Consider the following 17,628-nt stretch of genomic DNA (forward strand, 5'->3'; position numbering starts at 1 on the left):
CACTTTCACCCAGTTCTCCTCTGAATCATTCAGATGTTCATTGGCAAACTTCAGACGGGCATGTATATGTGCTTTCTTGAGCAGGGGGGCTGCAGGATTTCAGTCCTTCACGGCGTAGTGTGTTACTAATTGTTTTCTTGGTGACTATGGTCCCAGCTGCCTTGAGATCATTGACAAGATCCTCCCATGTAGTTATGGGTTGATTCCTCACTGTTCTCATGATCATTGCAACTCCATGAGGTGAGGTCTTGCATGGAGCCCCAGGCCGAGGGAGATTGACAGTTATTTTGTGTTTCTTCCATTTGCGAATAATCGCACCAACTGTTGTCACCTTCTCACCAAGCTGCTTGGCGATGGTCTTGTAGCCCATTCCAGCCTTGTGTATGTCTACAATCTTGTCCCAGACATCCTTGGAGAGCTCTTTGGCCTTGGCCATGGTGGAGAGTTTGGAATCTGATTAATTGATTGCTTCTGTGGACAGGTGTCTTTTATACAGGTAACAAACTGAGATTAGGAGCACTCCCTTTAAGTGTGTGCTCCTAATCTCAGCTTGTTACCTGTATAAAAGACACCTGGGAGCCAGAAATCTTTCTGATTGAGAGGGGGTCAAATACTTATTTCCCTCATTAAAATGCAAATCAATTTATAACATTTTTGACATGAGTTTTTCTGGATTTGTTTGTTGTTATTCTGTCTCTCACTGTTCAAATAAACCTACCATTAAAATTATAGACTGATCATTTCTTTGTCAGTGGGCAAACGTACAAAATCCGCAGGGGATCAAATACTTTTTTCCCTCACTGTAGCTTCCTATGGACTGAAGGTGCAGAGCAGCAGTGTGGCACTGTAGACAGGGAGGGAGGATGCTTATGAAATGGCACCCTATTCCTTATAAAGTGGGCAGAGGCTTAGCACCTAGTATGCCTAGCCCCCTCAGATGCCTTGTCCCCATTTTCAAAATGTCTGATATAAGTGCACTACCTTTGCTACTTTTGCCCAGGGCCCATAGGGATCTAAGTGCACTTTACTGTATAGGAAATAGGCTGCCATCTAAGACACAGCCAAGCTTCTGTAAATGCCCTTAACTGAGAAACAAGCCTATCAGTGTCTGTGTCTCTGCTGAGTCCTCTCCCTCCTGAGGGACTAAACAGCTGCATTAGAATAAAACAATATATTAGGCACTACCAGTTCTTACAGCTTGGGGGTGCTGTCCTGTGCTTTGAGTGGCCTGGAGGGAGCAGTTCTGAACTGGGGAAGGTAGAGGGGGACAGACCTCATCCCTATCCCAACCACTGCCCCCTCATCACTGGACTCACTAAACATAGAGTCCCGACACCCAAGTAGAGGGTTGGACTCAATGGATGAGCCCTCTCTCTGCAGAACCACCACCTCTTTGAGCAGCATAGCCCCTGTGTTTTCTTCCCTCTCTTCCTCCTCCTCCTCTTCCTCACTCTCCTCCTGACAGCCCATTCCCAGGTAATACAGGTCCTTCTCCTCCATCCCCTCCATCCCCCCATCCCTCTCTCCACCCAGGGCCTCATCCTCCTGTTCCGACGTCTCAGAAAACTCCTCCACATATTTGTAGAAGCATGAACGATATGGGTCCAGGTCCAAGTCTCCGGCTCGGGAATAGGAATTCTCCAACTCCCACAGGCCCCCGGGGAAGGAGCCGGAGATGTCAGAGTTGTTGGCGGAGAAGTTGCCCTCGTCGCTGGAGCGGCTGTGGCTGCCGTCCTGCTTGTAGAGCCGGCGTGGGTCGTCTGAGAGCAGGACCATAGCATAGGTCACTGACGACTGGGCTGAGCTCTCCACACTCCTGGGGAGCTCTGGGGGCTGGGGGGTCTCCTCCTCCTCTGGGACCTCAGGCACCTCTGAGTCCAAGAGGGATGGGGCGGAGGCTGGGATCAGGATGCTGTCCTTGTCTGGGGCTGGGGGACCAGTCTTCTCTACAATGGTGACCTGGGAGATAGTCTCTGAGATGAAGAGTGGTGGCCAGTCTGGCAGGCCCTCTGGTTGGCGGAACAACTGCTCCATAGTCTCAGCCTGGACAGGACCACAGCACAGCAGAGTTAGGACCATAGCAAGGTAAACTGGCCTGCCAACTGCTTTAAGTAAGTTATAGAGTTCATGTACAGTTTATAGAATAGTTGATCTAAATAGCTGCCCTACAGGTGTAGGATCTTAATTGGATCAGCCTGTTGCAAGATAACTTCAAAAAGGCTTCTGAAGTTTGTAATTTCCACTTTGACATTTCAGACTTGATTTTCCCTTACAAAAAATTTTATCAACCCCTACAAAAGTCTCCAATAATTATAATTCACATAACATTTCCTGTTGCTGCAGTATTATTTTCCTGTTGTATCCAACAAGCTCAAATTAAGATCCTACATCTGTATATAGAGTGTGTTCTGGTAAATAGTGGTGTGTTTTTCATAACAGTATGTTGAGTTCCTATGGTCTCTGCTGTTTAGAGATAGTTTGATTATATTTCAGAGTATGTTCCTGAGTAAACAGGTTTGTTGTCCATCTCACCTTCCTGAAGTCCATCCCCTGGGCCCAGGAACAGTTGCTGGGGTTGGGAACATCCTTCCACATGTTCTTCATGCTGGGAATCAGACAGAATAGGAGTTAACAACAAGGAAGGGAGCCTCTCAGTCTGCAATCCAAAACCTCTCTCTCATCTACCCTATCTCTCCCTTTCCCCTCTCACTCAATTATGAGATATAATCTTACTGGTTTTGGGATATGACCAGGGTGACGAAGAGGACGATGGCGAGGAAGGCGATGATCATCAGGAGCATGTAGGCTGCAGGCCCAGCGTTGGCCCCCCTAAAGACTGGAGGACAGGACAACACCATGGTAAGGGTAAAGCTATCAACCAGTATCAAAATGTATGCACTCACTAACTGTAAGTCGCTCTGGATAAGAGCGTCTGCTAAATGACTAAAATTTAATTTTTTTAAATCAATCAATGTGCTGCAATGTACAGTACACTTATTAAAAACATATAACATCCTTATGTCACATACTGTTGTTTACAGAGATATTGGTTGTATTCATCCCTGGCGATAAAGTAGAGCTTACCTTTAGTATACACTGGCTCTCCTTCTCCATCTGCAAACACTGGACACAAGGTGAACACATACTCCTCAGAGCCATAGAAATCACCTGGAAAATAAAGGCAGAGAACAGAGAACAGAGAAGCTCAGATTAGTCAATCAGACTGAAACATTCATATGTACTGTCACTAGAGAGCGCCAGATATTCACAGCCAACAATCTCTCAAACTGGAACTCAAAGTGGACTGAAATATTCATCAAAATTTGACAAGATCAATTGTTCTGCAGTGGTTTTGTAGGTTTATTTAGGTCATTCTAGAACAATTTAGTAATCAGAAAGATTGACAACAGAAAGAGGTTTAAACAGAGAGTGAGAGTGAAAGAGAGAGAGCCAGAGAAAGAGACACATGAGAACGTACCATGTAGGTAGAGGACCTGGTCAGTAGGGGGGACCCTGGTCCACATCTCCCTGCCCTCTGTGGTCTGACCCTGTCTGTCCTGGTGGTTCTGACCCGACCACTCTACGACCAGGGACCACGGTACACTGCTGTTGGGCTGCAGAGACCACGACAGGACTACACAGCTACTATTCACACGGGACACACAGAACGAACGCACACACTGGCCTGGAGAGAGGGAGGAAGGGAGGGAGAGAGGGAAAGGGGGGAGAGAGTGATAGAGAGAGAAATAAAATAAAATGTTTATATTTTCTGTCAGTGACTAACATTTTCTGTTACTCTTTTTCTGCTATGTTTTCTCCTACTTCTGACATGCGTGAGAATTAGCACAACAAAGAGTGTTCCCCTCCTGTCCTTGACTATAAAATAAACTGAACAGCAGCTTTTTATTTTGGGCCCATCCACGACCAGTAGTTTTTTTTCAATATGAAAACTAATAGTACCAACACTACCTGTATCACAGTTAATGGTTTCCTCTCAACCAATTAGCTATTAATGAAAATATGAATAACAGGCGAACACACACACACAAATAACACAAACATCCCGGTGTGACACAGAGACCTGTGCCGAGAAGAGGTCCATTTTACAATCAATTCCAAGTCCAGTAAAACAGCCATTAGGACTCGGAAGAGAACATCCCAAGCCAGAGATAATGGCTTTTAGTCCACTCTCAGGCTTTTAACTGACATCAACATGCCTATTTTCTCTCCCTGGTGACTGTAATAGCAGCACACCTAGCATTTCAACTGACTTCTATGACATGAACCAACAACACCAACTAATAAAAAATAAACATAAATGTGAAAACAAACAACCAATTCTTAAAGCTTTCAAATAAAATTGTATTTTCAGATATCTGTTTCTAACTACTAACTCTTAATTGACTGCTAGTAATCTCTGTATTGGGTATAACAATTATTCAGCCCCATACAAATACATTCCCTTACGTTTGGGGTGTCTCTCCAGGGTCATGTTGATGTTCCTAGTGGAGTATCCCTGGCTGTTCTGAGCCTTGACCGTCACAGAGTGGACCTCCTCTCGCCACGCAAAGCGGTAGGAGGACACCAGGCCTATCTGCTCCTCAGTCACAATGCCCCCAGAGGCCTGGTGCTGTACTACAAGGCCCTCCACACAGTAGGTTGGCTCCACTATGGGGAAATGCTATTGGGAAGAGTTTAGAGACTATCAAAGACTCTAATGAGGATTCATTATCCAATGTGCTTCTTCCTTATACTATCAGATCTGACAAAATGAGATAGGTGTTGGGGAAGCAAACTGAATAGGTTTTTCAGACTAAACTAAGAACAATGATGTAGTAAAAAGGAGAGGAGGCAACTTCATACACCTCTTCAATTAATGTAACTCTCTCTGATGTTGACATTTAAACCACATACTGTGCTATATTTAATGTGTTCTCTGTAGGCTATGGACTGTACCTTGAAGAGAAGAGTGACGTTAGTCTGATTCCTTGCTGGATCCTCCTGAAACACTCGCCAGAAATCAGGACCCTGGTCAGGAGCTGAGAGAACAGAACATAGATATTACAGCTCTGTGTGTATGCGTGTGTGTGTGTGTGTGTGTGTGTGTGTGTGTGTGTGTGTGTGTGTGTGTGTGTGTGTGTGTGTGTGCATGCTAGCATGCATGCTTGTGTGTGTGTCTATGTACCTATGTCTGAGGCTTTCATTTTAGCCAGACACCATGCAAGGTAACTTTTAGATCAGGGTCAGAAATAGCTTTTACCACACAACAAACCATGGATAATGAAGGGTTTGAAATGACCCATCCATTGTGGTTGTGAGTGTTAATGTACTGTATGTACACAGTAGGTCAGACTTGATAGTTGTGGTGTGCTGGCGCAATTATAAGATACGTTTCAGGGCGGCAGCTTAATTCCTTTCAAAAGTTTATTGCTGATGCGTTTTGTCAATGTTGTCAAAACGTGTATGTACAATACACGTCTATCTTGCAAAATAGATTTTTATCTCAATGAGACTAACTTGTATTAATGCAGGTTCAATGACATAGATGAGATGAAGACATACTGTACATACCTCTGCTGTTGTGAGGGGTAGTGTATAGAGAGTGGCTCCAGTCACTCCAGGTCCCAGAGCTGTTGATATGCATACAGCGGACCTGCACATTGTACACCCTACATACATCTGGTTCAGGGACCTCAGCCCACGACTCTGCCCGAGGAGCCAGGACCTGCAGTATACATCCCAATTCAAAATCACATGTTAAATCACATATCCCATGATAATTGAAACATTTTCCCCTCAGGGACATTAAAGGCTATCCTATCCTTTCCTAAAATATATTTTCCAGTGAATGAACTTAGATATCCGGCATAAACATCCATCAACTCAAAAGCAAAAGAATGTTAGGGAAATATATGTCTTAATAGATATGAATGTTATGTGACCGAGCAAGCGAAGGAGCATTTTAAATGGCAGAAAACTTTCCAAAATACTTGTGCCCAGCAAAAGTGGGCACATTTTCTTAAATGAGGTAGGCCTATTCCTACAACTGAAAACTAGCTGTTATTGGCAGATATTTAGACTTGCTTGGATGTCACTTTCTGCAGTGTAGGGCTCTGGTAAAAAGTGTGTGAAAGAAATAGGGTGCCATTTCAGACACAGCTTCAGTCTCTGTGTGGTTGTCCCCGCTTCTCCCTATTTGCCTGCCAGTCTGCCACCACATGTTAGAGTGTACCACTACCAGCAAGAATGCCACTACCAGATCAGAGATAGGGGATACAGTAGATAGGAAATAAGACTCATTTAGTCCGACCAAGTGATGCTCATGATGCCAGGCGATTGCACCCATTGCTCCCTCCCTGCCACTCTGGAGAAGCTCAAGGCTGCATCTGAAATGACACTCTCCCTATCCCCTACATAGTGCACTACTTTGGACCAGAGCCCTATGGCCAGAGTTTTACGTACCTGCCAGAATGGATGGGCCCTGTCAGTGGCGAGGGCATAGCGAACCTGGTACTGCTTATCGTAGTGGGGCAGTTCTGGGGGCACCCACGCCAGCCTCAGGACTCCACTAGGCATGCTCACTGCCTCAAGGCCCGAGGGAGGGTGGGGCTTCACTAGAGGGGGAGATGAGATGAAGGGAGAGGACAGTCATTATCTAGCATGGTCAAGCAGACCGACCACTATCCATGTTTAAAAAAAAGGTATTATTATTATTGACACATACTGGTGCTGTAGGTTCCTAAAAGCCACAACAGGTAAGAACATAAATGTAAGAAGACCAGAACTTCTAAAGATGACGCCGTACTGTATGGTTCCGTCTTGTGAACTCCGACCCAACTTTGCTATTTTGTGATTATTTTGGCCGTTAATCATAAAAAAAATTGCACTAAATGTATCCACTAGAATTTCTTACGATCGACAAGAACTTTTGAACATTAGATCGGCAGTTACTAACCTCAATTCCTGCTTAAATTTAGACTTTGACTCATCTACCCTGGGCTTTTTGTTTACCAGGCTCTGACCAAATTTTGGGCTACCCAAGACGAAACACTGGCAAAAAAAGAGGCCGGAGAGAGGGACTCTTGGTGAGACTAAGGCTAAGGGAAAAAGCGTCCACCACTTCCCTCCATTCTATTGGCCAGTCACTTGATAATAAGATGGAAGACCTCCGATCGCAGATTTGCTATCAACGGGACTCTCTTAACTGCAATATTCTCTGTTTTTCTGAAACATGGCTTTCGGACAAGATACCCTCCATGGTTATCCAACTCAATGGATTCTCCATTCACCGAGTGGAAAGGACATTGGATTCAGGGAAATCCAGAGGGGGGAGGGGTATGTATCTTCATCAACAACAAATGGTGTGCAGACTCTACCGCAGTGGAAGTCTCAACCTATTGTTCACCCATCATGGAATACCTGATGGTCAAATACCGACCCTTCTACCTCCCGAGAGAGTTTTCATCTGTTATCATGACTGCTGTATATACTCCACCTCAGGACAAAAACACTTGACGAACTGTACGAAACATTTACGTCAAGTGTTTTCAGTAGGAAACCATGCACCTGGAGGCTGCTTTTCTTGTTGCCGATGATTTTAATTCTGCATCACTAAGACACGTGATGCCCAACTTCTATCAACACGTCTCTTTCACCACTAGGGCAGATAAAGTCCTAGACTAATGTTACTCAATCCACAAGCAAGCATACAAGGCCCTCCCTCGTCACCCCCTTCGGGAAATCAGATCATGACTCTATACTCCTGCTTCCTATTTACAAACATAAGCTTAAACAGTAAGTAACTGTGACTTCTCTGTAGAGAAATGGTCCTCCGAAACGGAGGCTATGCTGCAGAACTGATTTGCTAGTGCTGACTGGAATATACTCCGGGACTCTGCCTATAGCACCAACGAGCTAACCCCCAACGTCACCACCTTCATCAGGAAATGCATCGCCAAAGTTGTCTCCACAGTGGATTTTTTTTATTTAAATTGTATTTATTTAACCTTTATTTAACCAGGTAAGCCAGTTGAGAACAAGTTCTCATTTACAACTGCGACCTGGCCAAGATAAAGCAAAGCAGTGCGATAAAAACAACAACACAGAGTTACATATGGGGTAAAACAAAACATAAAGTCAAAAATACAACAGAAAATATATATACAGTGTGTTCAAATGTAGCAAGTTATGGAGGTAAGGCAATAAATAGGCCATAGTGCAAAATAATTACAATTAGTATTAACACTGGAATAATAGATGTGCAAGAGATGATGTGCAAATAGAGATACTGGTGTGCAAATGAGCAAAATAAATAACAATATGGGGATGAGGTAGTTGGGTGGGCTAATTTCAGATGGGCTGTGTACAGGTGCAGTGATCGGTAAGGTGCTCTGACAACTGATGCTTAAAGTTAGTGAGGGAGATAAGAGTCTCCAGCTTCAGAGATTTTTGCAATTTGTTCCAGTCATTGGCAGCAGAGAACTAGAAGGAATGGCGGCCAAAGGAGGTGTTGGCTTTGGGGATGACCAGTGAGATATACCTGCTGGAGGGCATACTACGGGTGGGTGTTGCTATGCGGGGATTATATGTAGTGAGGACCAGCCAACAAGAGCGTACAGGTCACAGTGGTGGGTAGTATATGGGGCTTTGGTGACAAAACGGATGGCACTGTGATAGACTACATCCAATTTGCTGAGTAGAGTGTTGGAGGCTATTTTGTAAATGACATCGCCGAAGTCAAGGATCGGTAGGATAGTCAGTTTTACGAGGGCATGTTTGGCAGCATGAGTGAAGGAGGCTTTGTTGTGAAATAGGAAGGCTTCCCCAATCAAAAAGCCATGGATTAACACCAAGGTGCGCGCTAAGTTAAAGGACAGAGCTACCACACACAGGGATATCGCAGCCAACCCTGAGACTTCGGCTGAGGACAAGAATGCGTACAAGAAGTCCCGCTACAACCTTCGCAGCACCATCAAACAGGCAAAAGGACAATATAGGAACAAGATTAAATCCTATTACACCGGCTCCGACGCTCCACACGTCAGGGGGTACAACCATTATGGATTACAAAGGAAGACTAGCCGTGATCTGCCCAACGATGCCTCTCTACCAGGCAAACTCAATGCATTTTATGCACGCTTAGACAAAAACACAGAGCCGTGCATGAGGGCCCCTGCCGTCCCAGAGGACTGGATGATCTTGCTCTCCGGCGTGAGTAAGGCTTTTAATCTGGTCAACACTCACAAGGCTACAGGCCGGACGGTATTCAAGCTTGGGACCCTGGGATTGAATGCCTCCCTCTGCAACTGGATCCTGGACTTCCTGACAGGCCGACCCCAGGTGGTGAGAGTAGGCAACAACACGTCTGCCACACTGACCCTCAACACGGGGAGCCCCCCAGTGGTGTGCGCTTTGCCCCCTCCTGTACTCCCTGTTTACCCACAACTGTATGGCCACGCACGACTCCAACTCCATCATCAAGTTTGCTGACAACACAACAGTGGTAGGCCTGATCACCAATGGCGATGAGACAGCCTATAGGGAGGAGGTCAGAGACCTGGCAGTGTGGTGCCAGGACAACAACCTCTTCCTCAACGTCAGCAAGACCAAGAATCTGATCGTGGACAACAGGAAACAGGGGGGGTGCACACTCTCATCCACATCGACGGGGCCACAGTGGAGAGGGTCAACAGTTTCAAGTTCCTCTGTGTCCACATCACTGCCGACTTGATTGATTTTATTTGCCAGTAAAAAAAAAACATACTCGCAGTACATACTTTTTAAAAACAACACATGGAGTCTGAAACGATTTGGCATGGCCCCTCAGATCCTCAGGAACTTTTACAGCTGCACCATTGAGAGCAGGTTTCTTCAACCTTTATCGTACTTCTTGTGTGTTATTTTATTTTATTCTATTTTCTATTATTAGCTATATTATTATTACTATCACTGCATTGTTGTGAAAGAGCTCTCAAGGTAAACATTTCACTGTACTGTTTTACACCTGTTGCATCCTGTGCATGTGGCGAATAAACTTGAAACTTGGAACTCCTATCCTGCACATGTCCTAACTCACCGTGGTCCATAGGTGTGATGTAGACAGGATGTGACCTCGTGCCATTGTCTGTCTTGGCCTCCATCCACAGCTTGTAGCAGGAAGTCACTCTGATTGGCTGCAGAGTGCAGCTCTTCACTTCTCTAGATCTGCTGGATACACACACCACCTGCCTGAAAACACTCACCGCCCCGCCCACCTCCTCCGCCTCCTCCATGACATCACAGGATAGGTCGGCCACCCTGGCGAATATAAACAGACATGCACACACACACACACACACACACACACATTTGTTTTACTCTCCTTGTGGGGACCAAACAATTGATTCCCATTCAAAATCCTATTTTCCCTAACCCCGAACCATAACCCTTAACCTAACCTTAACTCCAAACAGAGGATGTGGAGCGAGGAGCGGAGCGTGTGTAATTTGGATCGTGGAGCGTCAGCCTTCTCTCCCACTCCAATTTTGCTCCGGTACCACTCAGCCACGAGCTCTGGGCATCGTCTGCCCAGCATTTTTCATTCCCTTCATCATAGTTCTTTTAATTAGGCCTATTCTGTTGTATTTATTTAGCCTACCACACCACTAATGCGCAGAGATGTTGATATGAGTCGACCAAGAAATAGGTCACACAGCATGTGTAATTGATGGCAAGACCACCAATAAGCCCATCCAGCAGCACCGGACACATTTTGATTTCTATATAGGCTATCGTAAAAAAAAAAAAAAAAGGAGCCTAAGTTTGTAACAGTGCTTAAGTTGACTATCAACTGTAAAATGTGAGCGCAACAGAGTCACTTACAACTGAAGTATATGATCATCAATAGATTAGAGAAAAAGCCATTTTGTTTTTTAACACAGTGGCCGCATATCATCAGGTAGGTATTTGTTTAATAGCCTACGACACGTTTATGAAATGTTGAAGCTTCTTACGATAGCTGATGGGCTGTTTGTTAAATGAATGGAGCGAATTTGGAGCTGCTTTTTTTTTCTGTGAGCGCTGAGTGATTCTTAGCAGAGCGGGGAAAGGATGTTGAGCGCTGGCGCGGTAACCCTAACTCCTAACCCTAATTCTAACCCTAACCCTAAAATAGCCTTATTCCTTTTGGGGACTGGCGAAATGTCCCCATTTCTCCGAATGTTCATTGTTTTACTATCCTTGTGAGGACTTCTGGTATCCACAAGAATAGTAAAAAAACACACACACACAAACACAAAGAATTTCAGGGTGAAAACACCCTATCTCCTTATGGGTATGTTTGGCCTATGATGCCACATATCTCTGTTATGCAACAAGTCTAAACTTCCTTTCACTGCCTTAATTTTGAAATTGTGGCAATTCACTAATAATTACACACAGTCATTTGAGTTTTGCTTGAGGGGTCTAAATCCCTTCTGTATTGTTCTACGATCTTGAACCAGTTCCCGTTCCATATTCCTTAGGAATACAGCACAGAGACACCAAGCAGAGACACTGAAAAGGTGTCAACATTGTTTAAAAAGAGTCAAAAGTAATGTCCTGCTGTATTCCATGCTGGGCTTGTATTTCAAAGACTCTTAATAGATTGATTGGACTCATAAAGATATAAGATAACCAACCGTCACTTTAACTATACAGTTGAAGTGTATGTGTAGGTTTTACTGGTGTATGTACACGTATACAGGTGTTTGTGTAGGTTGTCCAATGCTGTAAGTAAAAGTAGTATTGACCTGGACAGGAAGTTGATTTCGGTTTGGATGTTGTTCCACCTACAGGTCATGCTGTCCAGATCCCCATTGGTTACACAGCTGATATCTATGAATGGATCTGAAACACAGACACAAATAGAGTGAAACCCTTTACCCTGACCTGTAATATGAACCTTGAGCCTGAAACATGACCACAGTCCATTGACAGACAGACAGGGGTTATAACAAACACATGAATATATATATATATATATACAGTGAGGGAAAAAAGTTTTTGATCCCCTGCTGATTTTATACATTTGCCCACTGACAAAGAAATGATCAGTCTATCATTTTAATGGTAGGTTTATTTGAACAGTGAGAGACAGAATAACAACAAAAACATCCAGAATAACGCATGTCAAAAATTTTATGAATTGATTTGCATTGTAATGAGGGAAATAAGTATTTGACCCCTCTGCAAAACATGACATAGTACTTGGTGGCAAAACCCTTGTTGGCAATCACAGAGGTCAGACATTTCTTGTAGTTGGCCACCTGGTTTGCACACATCTCAGGAGGGATTTTGTCCCACTCCTCTTTGCAGATCTTCTCCAAGTCATTAAGTTTTCGAGGCTGACGTTTGGCAACTCGACCTTCAGCTCCCTCCACAGACTTTCTATGGGATTAAGGTCTGGAGACTGGCTAGGCCACTCCAGGACCTTAATGTGCTTCTTCTTGAGCCACTCCTTTGTTGCCTTGGCTGTGTATTTTCGGTCATTGTCATGCTGGAATACCCATCCACGACCCATTTTCAATGACCTGGCTGAGGGAAGGAGATTCTCACCCAAGATTTGACGGTACATGGCCCCCTCCATCGTCCCTTTGATGCGGTGAAGTTGTCCTGTCCCCTTAGCAGAAAAACACCCCCAAAGCATAATGTTTCCACCTCCATGTTTGACGGTGGGGATGGTGTTCTTGGGGTCATAGGCAGCATTCCTCCTCCTCCAAACACGGCGAGATGAGTTGATGCCAAAGAGCTCCATTTTGGTCTCATCTGACCACAACACTTTCACCCAGTTCTCCTCTGAATCATTCAGATGTTCATTGGTAAACTTCAGACGGGCATGTATATGTGCTTTCTTGAGCAGGGGGACCTTGCGGACGCTGCAGGATTTCACTCCTTCACGGCGTAGTGTGTTACCAATTGTTTTCTTGGTGACTATGGTCCCAGCTTCCTTGAGATCATTGACAAGATCCTCCCGTGTAGTTCTGGGCTGATTCCTCACCGTTCTCATGATCATTGCAACTCCACGAGGTGAGATCTTGCATGGAGCCCCAGGCCGAGGGAGATTGACAGTTCTTTTGTGTTTCTTCCATTTGCGAATAATCGCAACAACTGTTGTCCCCTTCTCACCAAGCTGCTTGGCGATGGTCTTGTAGCCCATTCCAGCCTTGTGTAGGTCTACAATCTTGTCCCTGACATCCTTGGAGAGCTCTTTGGTCTTGGCCATGGTGGAGAGTTTGGAATCTGATTGATTGATTGCTTCTGTGGACATGTGTCTTTTATACAGGTAACAAACTGAGATTAGGAGCACTCCCTTTAAGTGTGTGCTCCTAATCTCAGCTCGTTACCTGTATAAAAGACACCTGGGTACCAGAAATCTTTCTGATTGAGAGGGGGTCAAATACTTATTTCCCTCATTAAAATGCAAATCAATTTATATCATTTTTGACATGCGTTTTCCTGGATTATTTTGTTGTTATTCTGTCTCTCACTGTTCAAATAAACCTACCATTAAAATTATAGACTGATCATGTCTTTGTCAGTGGGCAAACGTACAAAATCAGCAGGGGATCAAATACTTTTTTCCCTCACTGTATATATTACTGTTAATCCCTTAATCCCATGACCCATCATTTTCCTGAAGCCTAACCCTAAACATTCTCCCATCCCAACCCTACAGTACTTCATCCACCCACCCATCCACCTATCCATCCATCCATCCATCCATCCATCCATCCATCCATCCATCCATCCATCCATCCATCCATAACAGCTCACCTTTAATGTATATCGTTGCGTAGCGGTAGTTACAGCTATACTTCTCCCCTGAAGACTGGCAGCAATGCAGGATGTCGTACAGCTTCTGCTCAGACGGTTGAACCGTTATTTTACTGACACGGTCGTTGACAGCAGTGTACTGGCTCTGGGGAAGGCGGTCAAGGTTCAGAAACCAGACCGCCGTGCTGGCGTTCACCCTGCGGTCGTTGAACACGCAGTACACAGTCACACTATCTCCAAGGCTGGCCACCACTCTCTCAGGGAGATAAGTCACATCTGAAACCAAGCAAAGTGAATTCAGTCAGAAAAGCAGGATCACCTGACTCACAGTTGACAGTTGAAGTATTTTTCTGCGAGAGCATTGTGATTGATTTGATACCCTGACTGAGTTGTCTAAATTTGTTGTTGTTTCATGCAGCAACCTTCTAATTAGTTACTAATTATTTTTTTATAGTTATCAATGGACCAAGCTAAGAAAAAAATGTCAAATGTTTCTTTTTTAAAGTAACCTGAAAAACTCAATTTCATGCAGCAGTACCCAACCTCCAGACATAGTCTGAAAGAACAGATGAAGTAAAAATGTTTCTGGAAGTATGATGACAAACTTGCTTCCAGTTTAAAAGATGTGCTATTCATCCACGAGGTACATCAAATCAGACATAATATATTGACTGAAAGCTAAGGGGCCATAGCCTGGGTGACTAGCTGAATGTCTTCCTCAGAGCAATGGGACCTCAGTAATAAAAGATAGGATGAGAAATAAAATAAAATTTGATTTGTCACATGCTTCGTAAACAACATGCTTACTGACATGTCCTTTATCAACAACGCAGAATTACAGTTTTTCTCAATTGCTAAAACACTAAACCCTATTGTCTGAACCAAATGCTCAGTTGCCTGAACCCACTGATTGAATCAATCACTCTTTTGGCAAAACCATAAGCACTTTTCACCTGTTTAGACATAACTTGCCAACACATTTTCATTGTGATGCACCCGTGCTGCATAATGGTGAGCACAGGTGACAAAAGTCAAACACAATTAGAGCACAGGTGTCACCACTTGAACACAACAACTCAAAATTGATCACACTTGTGGCTAATGATGTGAGGGAACATATACAGTAAGCCAGTTCAGAGAGCACTGGTTTGTGAGGCCCTACAATGGATAGAAATCTGAGAGGAAGAGTTCGTGTGAGAGGAGGTCGAGGTGGTCGAGGTGGTCAGCGAAGACAAAGAACAGTAATATCTGATGAAATCAGAGCTACTGTGATTGACCATGTTCTTGTCCATGGTATGAGCATGAGGTAGGCTGGACAAAGGGTACAACCAAACATCAGTAGATTCACTGTGTCCACCATAATCCGAAGATTTAGAGAAGAGAACAGGTAATTACCTTTTTTTGACATTATAGTACAGTATGTAAATGTTGACAGCAATTACTGTATGACATACTATATACTGTACCACAGTATACTGTAAGTAAATATATGTTTCAGTACATCACTGTACCAATGTACTGTAGTATTGTAATGGAGGGTTGGTCTAACTGTTTGTAGGCCTAGTATTCCATGTATATTTTTTGTAAGTTCATGTTCTCTTTTGTAGAATTGAAAGACTGCCACATGGGGGTGGGAGGACAGGTATGTTCTCCCCACACCAAGAGACCCTAATTGTTGATATGGTCCGTGAGAACAATGCCATTAAACTGAGCGAAATTCAGCAGAAGATCATTGAGGACCATTTACATTTTGAGGGTATCAACAGTGTCAGCCTCTCTACTGTTGATCGTGTCCTCAAGCGCAACAGACTGCGCATGAAACAGCTATACAGAATGCCCTTTGATCGCAACTCAGACAGAGTCAAAGAGCAAAGATTCTAGTATGTACAGGTTGGCATATATCCAGACACATTCAATGTTGATTACTCTAAGTAGTGATTTACTGTAGTGGCCTAAATCACTTTTTCCGTATCACTTACAAAACTATATCTATTTCTACAGAGGGTTTTTCAACTGGATGCAATGGAAAGACCCCATCAATACATCTACATGGATGAAGCTGGGTTTAATCTCACCAAAAGGAGAAGGAGAGGCCGTAATGTGATTGGCCATCGGGCCATTGTTGGTGTTCCTGGGCAGCGTGGTGGCAATGTCACATTATGTGCTGCCATCAGCAATCATGGGGTTGTCCACCATCATGCCAGCCTGGGGCCCTACAACACTCACCAGCTCCTCATTTTCCTCAAACACATGCGAGATGCTTTGTTAGGGCAGCAGGATGAGCATCCCATCTATGTTGTTGTTTGGGACAATGTGAGTTTTCACAGAGCCCTCCAGGTTAGAGAGTGGTACAATATGAACCAAGGTTTTATCAATCTTTGCCTTCCACCGTACTCCCCTTTCCTAAACCCCATTGAGGAATTCTTCTCCTCATGGCGGTGGAAGGTATATGAACGCCAACCTTACACCAGGGTAAATCTCCTGCAAGCCATGGGACTTGCCTGTGGTGACATAGGTGTGGAGGCATGCCAAGCCTGGATACGGCATGCCAGGGTTTTTTTCCCCCGTTGCCTGGCCAGACAAAATGTGGCCTGTGATGTGGATGAAGTCCTGTGGCCTGACCCAGTACGGAGACATGATGCTGTGGCTGAGTAATGCACTTATTTGTATATTTTTGTACTTTATTTTTACATGGGCTTACTGTACACAAGTGGCAAACGCATAAGATTTCTGTTTGTTTTTACAAGTGCTACATGTAAATGCACAAGATTTCTGTTTTGTCTTTTTGTACAAGTGCTAAATGCACAGGTTTTTTTTGTTTTGCAACATGCATTTAGCCTACAGTGAACAATAAACATTTATTTCTCCAGCTTCATGTCCTGAGCATTGTGTTTTCTATTTTTCTACGTAGTGTTTAGTGACTGTTCAGTAGTGTTTATTTTTTTTGATTGACTCGGGGCACGATTTGACAACATAGTTCAGTTTTGAGCACAGATTGAACTGTTTTGAGGTGAAAGTTTGGTTTTGCAAGAAGAGTCTGAGGTTTTGTGAATGTAGCTTGAAAATTGGGTTTTGTGTTCACAGTTAAGAGAAAAGGAGAGCAGCTTTCAAGAAATGTGTCTTAGCAATCGAGAAAAAATGTAAAGATAAAAAAGAGAGAGAGAGAGAGAGAGAGAGAGAGAGAGAGAGAGAGAGAGAGAGAGAGAGAGAGAGAGAGAGAGAGAGAGAGAGAGAGAGAGAGAGAGAGAGAGAGAGAGAGAGAGAGAGAGAGAGAGAGAGAGAGAGAGAGAGAGAGAGAGAGAGAGAGAGAGAGAGAGAGAGAGAGAGAGAGAGAGAGAGAGAGAGAGAGAGAGAGAGAGAGAGAGAGAGAGAGAGCGAGCATAGCCTTGCTATTGAGAAAGGCCGCCGTAGGCAGACCTGGCTCTCAAGAGAAGACAGGCTATGTGCACACTGCCCACAAAATGAGGTGGAAACTGAGCAGCACTTCCTAACCTCCTGCCAAATGTATGACCATATTAGAGACACATATTTCCCTCAGATTACAGCGATCAACAAAGAATTTGAAAACAAACCCAATTTTGATAAACTCCCTTATCTACTGGGTGAAAAGCCACAGTGTGCCATCACAGCTGCAAGATTTGTGACCTGTTGCCACAAGAAAAGGGCAACCGGTGAAGAACAAACACCATTGTAAATACAACCATATTTATGTTTATTTATTTTCCCATTTGTACTTTAACTATTTGCACATTGTTACAACACTGTATATATACATAATATGACATTTGAAATGTCTCTATTCCCTTGGAACCTTTGTGAGTGTAATGTTTACTGTTC

At 44.0% G+C, this 17,628-nt stretch overlaps 1 protein-coding gene across 2 annotated transcripts in view; it reads right to left on the reverse strand.

The window, feature by feature from the left end:
* Positions 1 to 570: 570 nt before the first annotated feature.
* LOC311149085 (leptin receptor-like) overlaps positions 571 to 17,628 on the reverse strand; it is a 61,647-nt gene continuing 44,589 nt past the window's right edge. For both annotated transcript variants that reach the window (XM_084186195.1, XM_084186194.1), the window contains 12 exons: positions 13,792 to 14,067; positions 11,769 to 11,865; positions 10,076 to 10,296; positions 6,463 to 6,614; positions 5,572 to 5,725; positions 4,957 to 5,039; positions 4,468 to 4,681; positions 3,479 to 3,685; positions 3,085 to 3,168; positions 2,734 to 2,836; positions 2,533 to 2,605; positions 571 to 2,043 (listed from right to left, as the gene is read on the reverse strand). In XM_084186195.1, coding sequence (XP_084042321.1) covers positions 1,192 to 2,043; positions 2,533 to 2,605; positions 2,734 to 2,836; positions 3,085 to 3,168; positions 3,479 to 3,685; positions 4,468 to 4,681; positions 4,957 to 5,039; positions 5,572 to 5,725; positions 6,463 to 6,614; positions 10,076 to 10,296; positions 11,769 to 11,865; positions 13,792 to 14,067 — 2,516 coding nt within the window. In that variant the 3' untranslated portion in view covers positions 571 to 1,191. The remainder of the gene's footprint in view (positions 2,044 to 2,532; positions 2,606 to 2,733; positions 2,837 to 3,084; positions 3,169 to 3,478; positions 3,686 to 4,467; positions 4,682 to 4,956; positions 5,040 to 5,571; positions 5,726 to 6,462; positions 6,615 to 10,075; positions 10,297 to 11,768; positions 11,866 to 13,791; positions 14,068 to 17,628) is intronic.

This window comes from Coregonus lavaretus, assembly GCF_964263955.1.
Source record: "Coregonus lavaretus genome assembly, chromosome: 21".
Taxonomy (NCBI): Eukaryota; Metazoa; Chordata; class Actinopteri; order Salmoniformes; family Salmonidae; genus Coregonus; species Coregonus lavaretus.